This window comes from Ischnura elegans, chromosome 8 (assembly GCF_921293095.1).
Source record: "Ischnura elegans chromosome 8, ioIscEleg1.1, whole genome shotgun sequence".
NCBI lineage: Eukaryota > Metazoa > Arthropoda > Insecta > Odonata > Coenagrionidae > Ischnura > Ischnura elegans.
This window is the reverse complement of record NC_060253.1, coordinates 19182105-19197497: the sequence shown is the minus strand read 5'-3', so window position 1 is coordinate 19197497 and position 15393 is coordinate 19182105. Positions and strand designations below refer to the sequence as shown.

At 38.0% G+C, this 15393-nt stretch overlaps 1 protein-coding gene across 5 annotated transcripts in view; it reads right to left on the bottom strand.

Annotated features, from left to right (window-relative positions):
• Positions 1 to 3470: 3470 nt before the first annotated feature.
• The window catches only part of LOC124163527 (cell death abnormality protein 1-like), a 51954-nt gene continuing 40031 nt past the window's right edge, over positions 3471 to 15393 (bottom strand). For all 5 annotated transcript variants that reach the window (XM_046540497.1, XM_046540494.1, XM_046540496.1 and 2 more), the window contains 5 exons: positions 14845 to 14967; positions 14060 to 14176; positions 10499 to 10621; positions 7916 to 8053; positions 3471 to 4085 (listed from right to left, as the gene is read on the bottom strand). In XM_046540497.1, the coding sequence (XP_046396453.1) occupies positions 4021 to 4085; positions 7916 to 8053; positions 10499 to 10621; positions 14060 to 14176; positions 14845 to 14967 (566 nt within the window). In that variant the 3' untranslated portion in view covers positions 3471 to 4020. The remainder of the gene's footprint in view (positions 4086 to 7915; positions 8054 to 10498; positions 10622 to 14059; positions 14177 to 14844; positions 14968 to 15393) is intronic.

Genomic DNA, 15393 nt, shown 5'->3' with positions numbered 1-15393 from the left:
GAATATGATTGATCACCAAAAGAATCAAAGATGGTTGATTTAGCGAGCAAGAACGAAGATGTGGATGACTAAAACGAGGTAAATTCAAATAGTTCGTACTCTGCATGGATTCGAATCTTTTAAATGTGTAACAAACGAAGACGAAATCACCAACTATCTATCTGAATATTTTAAGTCCTTGGACGTACCTGGCTTACCAAGGCACGATTTACAGAAAAATGTAGTTTCTGTGCTCATGATCTTTCGAAGCCTAAACCAACCATACCTATCCAACGGAACGTGTTTGATCATTAAAAAAATTGGTGATGAATGTGATTCACGCAACTTTACTCAAAGGAAAATTCAAAGGTTAGGAAGTCCTCATTCCGTAGATTCCATGATCTCAACTCATATGCCCTTTTGAGCTAAAACGTATTCAATTTACAATTCGTGTTGCATTCGTGATAACGATTAAAAAATCGCATGGTCATTCTTTCAGTTTTTGTGTTGTTTGTGCTCATGTGCTAATGAAAACCCATGATTTTCTCATGGTCAATTTAGCGTGCTATGTTCACGAGTCGATAAACCATCCTCTGTATTTCATCCTTCGCTTCAAGTGCGTAGCTAGGATAGGGGGTTCTGGGCGCAGCTAATACCACGGGTCTGTAGGGCATAGAAAACTCGCTAAGGTAAGCGGGAAGTGTGGGGGCACTTCCCTCAGACAGTTTTTGAGATAAATGGTTCAAAATAGTGGGTTTTGCGGCTGTGTGAATAGTTAAATATGTTTTGTTTGTTAGTCATCCGTTCCCCTAATATTAATAACAAAATCTTTCATTAAAAAATTCTCTAAGCTCTTGGGGGGGGGGGGTTATCCCCCAAAACCTCCCCTCGCTGCGTCACTGCTTTGCTTCGCTATATTTATTTAGCTTCATCCGCTTCATCTTGCGCCTGATAACAAAACAAAAACTGTTGTTTCTCAGAAGGTGCTTGACGCAAGACATTAAACCCGAATTTGTAGGGCTCACCGTGGTGCGTTTACGCATGCAGTACGTTTACGCAGTGCATTTTTTCCAAACAGAGATACTAAAACTGGCGCGCCTTAAGTCATTTAATGCGAATGCTGCTTCATAGGGGCTTTTCTTGCACGATTTTGAGCATCTGTCAAGCGTCGGTCTGGGGTCGTGTCAACCTGCCCCCTGAATGGGCCAAGTGTATGCAACAGACTTGGACCAAAAAACATTTTTTTACAGCTAATAACGCAAATAGCCAACAACTGAATGCGTATAATTTTTATTTCATGAACTGCTTTATTAAACCACAATGCCCAAAATTTCTTAAGCTAAAACGTAAGAAAATTTGTTGAAAAAATCCGCGTAAACGTGCTCCGATTCACCCTATGTAGATTCAATAAAGAAAATGTCTTTCTGACAAGCAATTTTGGTACTCATTTACGTAGTTTTATTGAATTTGTACCCTTATTTTATTATAATAAATTAAACATGATTAAAAACGATACAGCCGCTCCTGATTTATAAATGGTGTAAGTAAACTGTAAGTTCATTGATTGTTAGGCGGTACGAAGTTCGCCGGGTCAGCTAGTGATTATATAAAAGGAATTTCTCCGTGAGGCCAGATTGGCGCCCATGCAATTCCTTTCCACGTGACGTCACAGGGACCTAGTTTCTATAACTTACCGCACCGATCGGTTTCCCTTTCAAGCCCACCGACTGGACATTATTCCGTACCGACAACGGTTTCCGTACCGACGTCGCGACGGCACTTTCAGCGATTCTGTAAGGTCGTCGGTTTCAAACCAGTCGCTACTGTACGTCCCCCTCCTTCCCAAAAATGGAAAAACCGAATATATCCGAAGTTAGGAGTCATCTGGCGTGTCACCACCAATGAAATAAGGGTAAAAACAAGTGAAGACTCATTGGCTCGCAGTTTTTTGTCGTCGTTTTAAATCTTTTTATTTGGGGGAATTACGACTTATTGTTAGATTAAGATAATCGATATTGTATAAATTGTTAACAATGCTTATATAATGTGCCTACAGAATCGAAGGAAACAATATTATAACATCACAATATAGTTTGCATGTGATGGAGATTGTTGTTGCAGGAATGAATTACTGAAACTGTCCTTGAGATTTTTTTGAAACTATCTGTAGTTTCTTTTTTTATACATTGGTGTCGTATATTGCTATTCATTCATAATTTGGTAATATAGTTGTAATTAAGTAAGTTCCGTCTAAATATTTTCGACGGAAGGTTATGTGATTGGCACTGTAGCAAACGAAAATCACATACCATGGAACATGAACGTAGGATTGAAAAGCAAAGGTAAATGTTATATTAGAGCAACAAGTAAGGAAAATGTTATAAAAATATGAAGCTGGGTGTAATTAAAAGAAGCGTAATGACGAGGAAGTAAAGATATTGTGATTGGGTGAAATACATATGTATAAGTTGCACATTCCAAGTGAGAGAAAATGATAATATTCCAGAAACCTCATACTTATTAACAAATATCTTCCTTTATCGTCAGGGGAATCAATGGCTGACGATAAAATGAAATATAGTTGCCTTTTACAAATGAAAGAAACTGTTACCGTTGCGGAAAACTCCATACTTAAATAAAAAGATCTTATTTATATGCCAAGAGTCTACATTATAATATTGTATTTTTTGCATGGTTGGTGTCAACTTACATGGAGCAATGCATGATCGGTGAGATACAACACCCCCTGTTGGTAGGTACATGTGCGATGGATTTTTTTCGTTGACTATGCATACGCAGGGTATTGTATCAGAGTGCTGGTGTATACTCACCCCCTGCCAAATACTCCTTAGGGTATTATGAAGATGTCGATGTAGATGTGGATGATGACTTAGTCTTATGTTGACAAAGAGCTATTCCATATACTATGACATTTTCTAGATAATGACGTGAGTTTTTAAAGAGTAAATTGTCAAGGCATAAGACGAATTCCGTTGATAGAGATTAATGCGTCCTCTCAACGGCCAAATATCGAAAAATACTATTTTTGAAAGCAATGGTAAATGAAAAAAAAAATTAGATATACCTTTTTTAGAAAATTAATTCCCGCGAAATCGAAAAAGTCACTCGGACGCTAGTTTAATACCCATGATAATAATTTTCCCGAGTTCTTAATATTTTAATCTTTCAATGTTAGTAACGACGGATAAAATTCAAAGCTACTAGGAAATTCGATGAAAAAATATCAGATTTTAAATGCTGCAACAGATGGAAGGGTGGAAAATATCGGGGACTGTTTTAAATCACAGCAAGACGAAAGCAGAGATGATAATTTACCAAACTCTTGCGTATGATTAAATTACTTGTCCAAATATTGTGTTGTCTGTATTTTTAACAAATTTTTGATACCTCGGAAGAGTTAATATTAAGGCAAGCGTATTTTAAAGGGATAAGGGAGATGGAAGTCAAGATCAATCAATCAAACAATCAAGTCAAGAACACATTTCATTCTTTTCCCAAATTTTATTGGGTATAAAATTACATGGACGAAATAAAAAAGTATTAACAAAATTGCCATATTTTGCCTATTCTCATATTTATGTTTGGCAAGTTAGAGGTGCATTAACTTTTTAGCTGGTAATCAATGGCAGAATAAATATAGAACAGACGTTCTGAGGAAAGTGAGTCACTACAGTATTTGTCGACGGATGAAAAATGTCTATTTCTTTACTAAGCATAATATTGGCCTCGTTCGTCCAAAGCCTCATTTCAGTATTTTCCTGGTGGTCAACTTTTCCATTTCAGTCTTATTGTCGTAGAATGGAGGCGGCTATCATTGCGGTGATTGCTGACTGAGAATGCAGTCTTTTGTTGGGTATTAACATGAAGGGGATTAATTAAACTAAGTTTACTGGTACATGAACCATAAGGAGAAATAAAGGAAGGTGTTTGCAGAAACCCATCACATGACGACAATAACTCTGATGATTTTAGCTGCGCCGACAGTTGAGACTCCACTTGTGTTAACTGCAACGGGTGGAATCACATGATAAACCTCAATGATATAGACAAGATGGCGGCCCAAAGTGTCAAGGTGGCGATGGAACCTGGAAAGATTGCGCAATTTCAATAAAAAGAATCAACAAGTTTATGATAAACCAGCTTTCAATTTGGCCATGCAACATTATATTCTAGTATCTTAGGCATTCATATCAATTTAAATGTATTTGATTCCATAAAAAATATGTTTTGAACGTATTTTGACGCCTGGTTTACGCTTGATTTTTGATTTTTAAATCAATGGATCAATTTGTATCCGTAATTGCAATTATTAGAAGAATGCGAAGCGTTTAGAAACTTTTAACCAAATAAAACCACGATAAATCTCGAAATACAACGGCCCCCTTTCCGAACAATTATATGACTTGAAGTGGATGTAATTTAATTAAAAGGGTAACAGCATAAAGATCTGCGTCGAAATCAATACTTGTAATTTGAGCATAAATTAAACATTACTGGGGTAAAAACCACATCAAAAGTAGCATATCACAAAAAGTATTTCTTAGCCGCTTGCATTACTCAAGTAGGATATGCATAAAAATTCATGGCTGCATTATCACTTGTTTGCACCCTCCGTTGAGTGAATCAGTCTGTCAGGACATTGTTTTATCTACCGATTCGATCGATGGATTTTTCTTCCTCATAGGAAAATCCACTAGGATTGGTAGAAAATTAATTGCTTATGCTTGGTTTCGCTAATAGTAGGACCCGCCCGCCTTGTGACGGTGCGGGATTCCTCGTCCCCTCCCTTCCTTCCCTATCTCCTCCAGGAGGCGTCGTCGGGCTCCTATCGCGGCGGCGCCTCCTTCCTTGTTCCTTCCCGTCCTTCCCCTCCTGGGTGCAGAGGAGAAAAGCTAACGCTTACAGTCCCTGACCCAGGAGTGTATCCCGCGAGCCCGACCTAGGTGTCACTTTTCCACTGTCACGACATTGTGCTTTAAATATGAAATGCATCAACCCTGTGCTTCTGTCTGATCTAATGAATATCTTGATATTTATGGTCAGTTTGTAATCGGAACGAAACCTATTTTCAATCGTGTATTTCGGGAATATATGAAGCAATGCTACAAGTAAGCTTCAAAATATCAGTAGTTTTATCTCTTTGAGCCTTATGATTTCTTGAATGCAATAAGGCTGAAGAGCTCAGTATATCAAAGATAGCCACCACCTTTTTTCTATTAGCTTATATGCATGCGTATCTACTGATTTATCGATTGACCGATGTATATTGGAAGTGATACGTTCGACTTTTCAGCTAAAGTATAAATCTGAACCAAATGATCGATAAGTAGAAAAAAATCGACGTTCCTTTTTCAGACATTTTTATATTTCGTACAAAAATATGTTCATTATTCATTCAAGAAACACTCAAAATACACGTGTCAGTTGTAACAGAAATTATTCTCGGAATGCATGTTGAATTATTAGCAGTGAAAATTTACAAATTCACGTGTTTTAAAGTTTCGTATTATCACCGCCTAGAATCATTCGCCTCCGCTAAAATTTTCAGGAAAGATCAACTTGAAATGCTTTCTTTATGATCGAGTGAGAGCATCTTAATTTTACCGGTGTTTAAGGAAAAGTCTTTCACTCGGGACGGATGATGTTATCATTGACCGGTAGTGACGCTGCTGAGGTCAAATTAAATGGCCAAAAACGAAATTAAAAAATAGATTTAGGATCAAAACTCGAAGATCATGGTTCGATCTTGATTTATCGAACTTTGAATATTAAAGCTTGCTTTTCGATTTAAATCGAAATGGATTTTTCCATCACAAACTAGGGGAGTGCCACAGAAGTGGGTCTTAGATTTCAATCATACTTTGTAGTGTTGTTGTCCGTCGGGGTCTGTCCACGAATGGAGTTATATAACTAATACTTTCCACAACAAATGCAGTTAAACATTTGCTGGTTTATTACACCTCCTTATAACTAGGAGCGGTAACCCGTAACCCGGTGAGTACGGTATTAGCCTCCTTCCCAAAGGTCCTAGGCTCGATTCATGGATGCGGTACTTTTTTAAAATTTGTTTTTATCTTTTATTTTACAAAAACCTGCCGTTCATCATTATATCCATGATTTTCAATGAAAACTTTATTTTTCTGCGTGGAAATCTTTTTCTACAATGCGGAAGCGTCAGATACAGATTGTTTCACACGGGAGCCTAGTTTTATTTATGTTTTTCTTGTGCTGACAAACGACGAGACCCACTTTTGTGACTCTCCCCTTATAAGTGCACGTCTATGAGACGTCACATGTCCTGTGTACACACAGGGGCGCCGACTTATAAAAAATATTGGGGGGGCCCATATCGGAGGTCTTGCCCCGGGAAGAGGTTAAATTCAAAGTGTGTTGCAGCACCGAAACACTACCATGATTCACACCACTTCATTCAGTTAACCTGACTAACCTTATAATTATTTGTTTCAACACTCATTGTTAAATTTATTTAAAAGGTAACTATCGTCAAACATGGGAAATAAAAATTACCAATATATTTTTGTGATTTCACAAAGCATAATATAACTTAATTATTTTCTTGAAATATTGAGGGGGCTCCGCCCCGCCAAACGAATATTTGAGGGGGCTTGGGCCCCCTCAGGCCCCATGGAGTCGGCGCCACTGTGTACACATATATGCGTCAATTGAATCAAGTATCCTTGTAGGCAACCCGCGAAACACCAAAGCTCCCTTACGAAGCAAATTTCGGGCTGCGTGCCTATGTCTCACTGTGGTATCTCCTGCATAACTAGACTGCTATGCAGCCGGCGTCAGTCACCCGGTGCCAATCGGATAAGGTCAATTACACCCAATTGGAGAGCAACTATGTCTCCTGTGATCGACACTCTATCTAGCAGAGAGCGGTCACAATTACAAAAGGAATATCGAAAAAACTTGCCACCTCCTGGGTGAAGCCTTGGGTCAATGGGTTTAAGTCAAAATCCTCCAAGTTCGAAGTGGCCCCATACTAAACTATATGTGTGAACTTAACACACCCGTGACTTAGCACGTAGTCAGTTCTACCCTCACCTATCAAATTCAACCTTCGGGTTAAATTACTGAATGAGTGGAGAAATGTACTTGGGCCAGCAATGCCTTTGACAAATAAATTAATTCTTGCTTGGTCTAACTATCTCACATTCAGTCATATTCACACATGCATCTCGGCTCGTAGCTTTTTATATCCAATTTTTCCTTCTTTATAGGTTGAAATAGCAGTAAAATACTGTCGACCGACCGGTTTCCTAAAATGTGTCACGATGTCCAAAATTTGATGGCTTTGGCTGCATTTTTGGAAAAGAGGTCTCCCGGTTGCCCCTAGAGATTGATTCAAAACTGCTCTAGATGATACGTCGGGTAGGTTCCATGCTAGCAAACTGATACTATAGCATCAGTTAGCACAATGACTATTGACTTGTTAACGATTGAGTGATATTTTTATCGTTTGAACGAGGGCCGCGTGAGTGAAATGCAAACATTGGAATTGTGATATCACCTTACCGTCTGAAGCCATGAAATTGGGTATACTGCCGTCTTGACAGGGATTATTAGAATCCATCCGCTCCATTTGAGAAACATGAGAAATCCCGCGGATTTGAAACCCTTTTTCTCAGTCCATATAATCCGGGTGATATCGTGACTTGGTTGATGCTTGGTAGACTAAATGGACTTGGATCCCATGAGATAAGTCTTGCACACCAAGGTTTATTCTATGTACATTCGACTCTGAACATATTGCCTTTGAAAATATGCTGAATGGGACATGCATGTAGCGGAGGCACTTTTCAGCCTTGCTTCAGATTCCCCCTTGTCATTGTTTTGACTTCATTGAACGATTTGTTTGGGAAGACTATTTACTATTTAATTTATTACCCACCTGAGCATTTGTCATCATCCTTTAAGTATTTTTCCTTATTTGGGCATAGGCACATCCATTCCATTGTTTGAGTGTTATTCGTGCACTGGGCACGAGCCGTAATGCATCCATCATCAGGAGTGCATGCCATATTGTATGCTAAGGATAAAAGAGAAGATGTAAACATTTCATGCGTCACCAACTTCGTCAAAATTCTCCTCGATGAGCACATTAAATGGTGAGAGGAATCGGTCGCCGATTTCTCCCATCCTCCACCACAACCCTGTATAGCGGGTAGCTGGGTATTGCCCAGTTGTGGTAATGCATGAATGACTAAATGAGCTTAAACGCATGGTTGAAAAATACAATTGTGTATCCTAGAGCCAGTTTAAATAGAAACTAAAGTCCCTGAAATCGAATTTTCGGTTGGCAAGGCAGCCGACATCGGGAAGGAGAATGTGACATAGCATTTCCGAGGACAGGGTTGGGAGAGAGATTCCTTTTTAAATTGACTTTAGGACACACATTTCTAATTTTCATTTCAGCCAATCGGCAGCACCACCCAATTTTGAGATAGAGCTCTGAGCTCGAACCTTGCGATTCTTAGTACATCCTGAACCATCATACCAAATGCAGGCTCGTAGCCAGCCAGGGTGGGTGCAAAGGGGACAGGAGCCCCCATCCCCCCCGAATTTGGTTGCCAAAACATTTGTCCGACCGGCTAAACGCAAAGTTAGTTTCCCTCTAGGTCCACAAAAAATCCGTTTAAGAAAGCATGCCGCAGTAATTTTGTGTTAACTACTCATTTAATTGGTGTATCTTAAAGGTATAATATATTTTTGATTGGACTCGGCTCCATCAGAAAAAAAATAAATTTCTACCTATGCACCTTACCAAAAGGTATAAAGACTTTAAGTTATGGAGAGTTAACTTCAATAGATGACTTCCGCAGAGACTTTTATCGTAAAATATGACTGATAGGAAAATCATTAGTCTACCATTTTCTTTTAAGACATGACAGCTCTACCCCTTTTTCTGCTGGCAGTGATGGTTGATCAAAATAATCCATAAACGCGAAATTATTAATTCCACCACTTGTGTTTCGCTCCTTGGCCGAGACTGGCCGAGAACGCATTACCGTCAAATCGGGAGCCTATTGCTGTTTCGTACATTATAATTTAAGCAAAAACTTAATTTTCAGCGGATGTATTTCTATTAGGCAGAAATATTGCTTGAGCATAAATTTTAAGGACACCTTTCAGTCGGCTATTTTCCATGAATTGTGTCGACTTCATGGAGTCCCATGGTTTCTTACCATGAGAATGTATCTGCAATTGGTCCACTTCCAAAACGGATTGGGCTAGCTTAAATATTACTAGTCACGACTTCACAATTTATGGGTTGAGAAGCCAAAGGGTACAAGTAATATTTTTTTCTAAACAGAGTTAAATACATAAATATGGTAAAGAAAACAAACGAGATCAACCAGATATTTCACACTGCATTTGATTTTCTACTCGATGTCACCACAGAACAGAGACTGTCGCGTATCCCTTGACCTCCAATACGTTATACATTCCTTCAATCAATTTCTTTACCCAACTATGTTTATAAATAATTGACTTGCATCCCTTGGCTTCTCCCCTTCCCCTCAGCTAAATGGGGAGAATTTTGATATTTGAAAAAATGGGCCTCCAGGAATTCCCTTAAATGTTACACTTTTATAGGAACATAACTTGGTATGGTAGAAAAATGGTACCTACCTCCTTAGATCTTACATGGATTCTCTTTTCCATTTTACAATATAAGCTGTTGAAATTTGAGAAATAATTGTCAATCAAATACCCACAAATAATAGCAATGGTGACAGGGGAGATGTTTTCGATCAAACCGATGGAAAATGAAATGTATATATAATATGTTCAGCAATATAATGTTGATTCGCAAAACTAGTTTCGCTGCATTCATGCGTCACCTTCACGTACTTTGCATGGCTCTGGGTTTTACAAGTTTTTATACCTGTTTTGAGCATAAGCATTCCCCGATACTATCCTCCTAGTCTTAAATAACATCCCACTCCCCATCGTCAGTTCATGGTTCAGCCAGGTATAAAAAAATCCCACAGCCCAACATTACCTGAACCTACTCCAAAATTACCTGAAAATAACGCATGACTGCGTAAAAACTACTTGTACGAGTCAATATTAAAGTGAACATGTTATATATACGTTGCATCTCTCATTTTACACACAAATAAATATAACTTGAATCCCAGAAGACTTATCCTAGCTTGTGTACGTATCATTTCTCAAGATACATAAAATAGAGATTGTTTAAGACTTTCAACTTTAGCCACAGCTTTTGCATATTACGTAAACAATTTGAAGTATCTTGTTTACATTCTCACTGTAATTGTAACTGTGACAACCGGCTTTTAAAAAATGGAACGTTGCCGTCTCAAATCGTTTCTTGAATAATCTTGCAAAGGTTTTGTGAGATCTGAGCTGTTAATTCTTGAATTTCCTAAAACATTTTAGCTCTAAGGATATCAGCTGCTTAGGAAGCAAATGAAGAAACGCTGACTAATTGAAAACATATACTTACGGGCCAGGCACTTGTTATCTTTTTCCTCGTATTTGTCTTGACATACACACGTACTGTTTTTGCCACAATCAGCAAATAAGTCACTGCATGGGTTGTCCGTATCGTCGCATTTCTCATTTAGTCCTGTGAATGGAATAAAAATATTTAATGCATTTTGTTGTGGGTAAGTGAAAGGAGCGTGTTAATGATTATATCTCTGAATTCCAAATGAAAGGACCTTCTACCTCACTTCTCATACGTGCGAGCCTCACTATTTTCCATGTAACACGGATAGGCTCATGTGCTAATAGTCTATTACTATTGCACGAGGCTCCAATGATAACTCTCTCTCAATATTGGTTTTGATGGATTGCCCATGAGAGTTAGCCCTACCAATGTGAAACAATTTTCAACTTCACACTTCTTTTCTATGGATTCCCACATTTGACAAACGTTCATTTCACTGCTTGAAATGTATTTTCGGTCGTATCGCGGACATTCTTCGAAAATGTACTACATCCAGAAAACGATTATAGGGATTGGGTTCGTGAGTCGACTATCATTGCTGGCTTTCCATCCTGTGGTCCATGATGCCGGTCCCGGCGGCGACGTAGATATATCATGTATTATCACATCCCAACTTGCAATGGCTTACCAAGGCTAAATTTTACCCGAATCTTACTAGATAGCAGCCACCCCTAACACAATAATGTTCGATCAGTTTTTAGGTTCCATTTCGTCGCCCTGTCTGCTTGAATATTATGCGAAGGGTAGTGTTGTGTGTACAAGAATAGTACTCCGTCCGTCGGATGGCCATGATTACCTGAGCGACTTACATTAACAGTTAGCCATTGCTGAATTTAATAAATTGGTGTCAATGATGGATGTCCGATGATAAGATAAAGATCTTCTGAAAAATTTCAAGTGTGGATAAATTTTATGGTATATATTCATCGGCAAATAAACCACATAAAAATTCAAATTTAGCACACAGTATTACACCGTGCCGAATTGCGTTTTGAAACTTTCGGTTTCGGCTGTATTTTATCAAAATTTATTTACTTTAAAAGTACGTGTGCGACCGTCTGGTGTTTTGTGTTTATGCGTCAGAAATAGATGTTATCAGTCAAAGAAAATAATTTTCGTGATTTCCGTTAACGTCCCAATGACAGCATAAAATTCTAAATTTATCAAATTGTTTATGGTAGCTTTACTACACCCCCACTGCATTATTCCCACGATTGTAAAAAGGTCCGTACCACTGAGAAGCAATTATTTCACTTCAGTCTCTAATGTTCATTATTAATGATTTTATCTTCAGAATAGTGTCTGTTAATGTTCATCTACCTATTTTGGGATGTATTTAGATATATTATTACGTTCTATTGTATTATTCACCTTGCATGAATGAAGAGACACTTTCCCGCTGCATGTGAGCACTGATAATATCTCGGGTATTAAAATTCCATCGTCGCCAACGTTTTGATGAACTTGTTTCTCGTCATTTTCAGGGCAGACTGGCGCAGGGATCGAACAACTGGACCCAGGGGTCAAGCTGGATGTGATTGGTGGATGCGCCTATTGAATATATTTCATGGTTGGCAGAGGAAAAGCCCTTAGTTTCAGCTAAAAGTGCGGGGAAGTATACAGTGGGGAAACGTGCAGCTCCATAGAAACCAAGATTGAAGAGGCACAAGGAGCACTTCAGGCCGACAAAACCTGATAAGTCGGCAGAGCACTTAATCAACAATGATCATGCCATCAGATGGGAGGATATATTACTGCTCTGCCACACCCGAGTCTCCTGGGACAAGGTGGTGAAAGGAGAAATTGAAATTTGACCGACAAAAAGAAAAGAAAATAAATGTAATCAACAGTTCCGCCTCAGCAAATCATTGAACCAACTATTTATGCGTATCAAGCAATCACACACGACTTGAACCTTGAGCAGTCGTATATAAGTCGGATTTGTCAATCCCCGCATTAGACTGCCCTGAAGACGATGACGCTCTCTTCGAAAAGTTTGCGACGATGGAGTTTTTAAATTGGGCGAAGACACGAGAAACATTCAGTGTAGATAGATGATCCTTACAGTTTGATCATACTTTCCAATGTGAGAAATGTAATAATCAGGCCCTTTATTATTGTGTGTTACATTAATATATAAAGGATAGAATATGGCAACAGTGGGTATATGTGGGCGTATTGTCTCCATAGTTTCAATTCCAGCCATTTAGAAGCATAGCAGCAAAATGTCATTAAAATGCTAAACATCCCAATTTTCAATTCCATTGGTTTACTTTGTGCACCAAATACATCATTTCTGTATACCTTATGCTGGAAGCTAATAAATTTTACTTTGTTATCGCCACTATAAAAGGGTTAAAAAATATCAACATTTACCTTTTAAGCGATTTTTAGGCACATGAGATATGATTTCTTGACTCATCAACAAGAAATGAAGCTAACATAATATTTTTTAAATAGCTCTATAAAAAAATTTCAATCGATTTTCGTGTGTAAAACAGGCTTGGCTTGTTTCTTGGGGTTTCCATCGGGATTCTAAGCCAAGTTTTCAGTACTATCGATGCCACGAGGCCAAAAATATAATTAAATATTTGCACACCTTGAGAGACGAGCAAATTTTTCAGGATGCACCGTAGATTTATTAATTAGAACCTCTTTATGTTTCAAAAATGTTCTTCAAAATATTCACTAGTTATTTAGTTTGTGGAAAGTGATAATTTAGTTTACCATGAAATAATTAATTTACGTATTAACCGATAGCTCAACAACAATTGTAAAAACGTGGCTCAGAGATCCTTTGGTCAACTGATAATTTCTTGATGCATATATTGTCATACCTATCAAATAGATTAAAATATAACTTTTAATCAAAAATCCCTTTTGTAATTTTCAAATCAATGTACCTAATACTTCAATTTCGCCCCGTTTTTTCCCAATTTCCAACATCCAATTTCAAGTTCCTAATATTTTAATGCATTTTCTATCGATTGAATAATAGTTATGATAACATACTTTACGGCAACGGCTTGAACTTCTGGTATTGACATTGAATTACTTGCCACACCAAATGAGTTATTTCAATATATTTTAAGCAGAAGGCTAACAAAATGTCACCCAATTATCACCACAATGAATGCGGTACAAATTATATCAAAATTTTCATTTATTAGTGCTTTTTTCAGGTTATTATGAATCAATTTATTCACAAATTACATAGTAATCGTCTGACTGATAAGCAATCTTGATGCTCATATAAATGATTTAACAACGGGGCTTCGTCTAAAATATAAATAACGCCTAAAATGTATCAAGTTTCATCAAAACTTAGTTCTGTTGCTTGGAAAATACAAGCTCTTCGTTACTACGTTAATGATCTGTTTCAGTGACCATTTGACCCTTAAATATACCTAATACCATATCCCGTGAACAGCTTTTAGCAACCATCTTCACATTTTCTTTAAGTCACTAGGATTTCTTCTTCGTTTTTTCATGTTTCACATTACAAAATCTCGGGTTTTCTTGTTGAAGTTCGATTAATTAGGCTCTATTACTCACCTGGCCGACAGACGCCTTCCATCGCCGTATAATTTGCTTTACATTGGCATTTTCCGTCAGTACAAGTTGCATATTTGTCGCCGCATGTATCGGTCTCACTGCAACTGCTTCCAGCTCCTAATGGATGAAAAAAATAGTTTAGTAAAAATTGTTTACTGCCAGATAAAAGGTTATGTCTCTCAAGGTATATATTTTTGCGTGATAGGAGGCATGATAGTTTGATAATGACAATATTTGAGGGAGGGAATGAGATCAAGGACGACCAAAAATCAGTTACTTAGGACAAGTTGTAAAGGTTTAGAATGAAAAGACATACGCAAATAAGCATAAGGCAGGCATTTCGGAGAGTTATGGAGCTTCTTCAAACCATGCTTCGGATTAAAGACCCTCGAGGAATAGGGAAGTTCCATTGAGTTTCAATTCATTAAAAAAATTGTATTTCGTGTACACTTTTGATAAATTTTGCCCATTCATACATGTTAACGTTAGAGCAGAGAGACATCGTTACATGTACACCTGAAACCAAGAGGCCGAAAATTCCAAGACAAAAAAATCTTCAAACAAAAGTTATTCCAGCACTTCCTTTCCATCTAAATTTAATATCGAATTTTATTCATTTTAAATATTGCGTTTATTTTAAATAAGTCATGCAAAATAAGTCGTTATTTTTGAAATCATTTAACCCAATCTTATATTAGTAGAGGAACCATCTTGAGGAGATGCGGATGAGACAGTATACGCAATTGCAGTGAATGCTTAGCGTACGATTCGACGTGAGGACTCACCTGGCTCACATATGCCAGACTTTTCTAAGTATCCAGATTTACACTGGCATTTGTCGCCATTGCATTCTGTGTTTGAAAGCCGAGCTTCGCAGGTAGCATTATCGTTACACGTGGATCCAATAACTGTAATCGAAAGAGAATAATTAGAGTGAACAAATAATATGTTGAGGCTCAAAGAGTCATTCCGAAGGCGGACAACCACGTAAGCCTTAAGGGTCGAGGTACACCTCACGATACAGGTCAACGCGGCCTTGAGTCGAAAATATAGGCTATCGCCACTGAGAGACCTCATGGGCTGCTCCAGCTGTATTTTAGTGGAAATAGTACCCCTAAGTCAAATCCTATCCAGCCCAGCGTGAGCAGAGGAAACAACACACTTCCTTGTCTATCTATTTCCAACATCACTTTAAAAGTGCTATAGGTAGTTGTGAGAATTCTTTTCAAAAAGTGGTTATTGTTTGCTACTGCAATAACCCAGTAATTATCTATATTTTGAACGATATTTGGTCAGGTTATACTTTTTATGATTGCCTTAGCAACAGAACACCC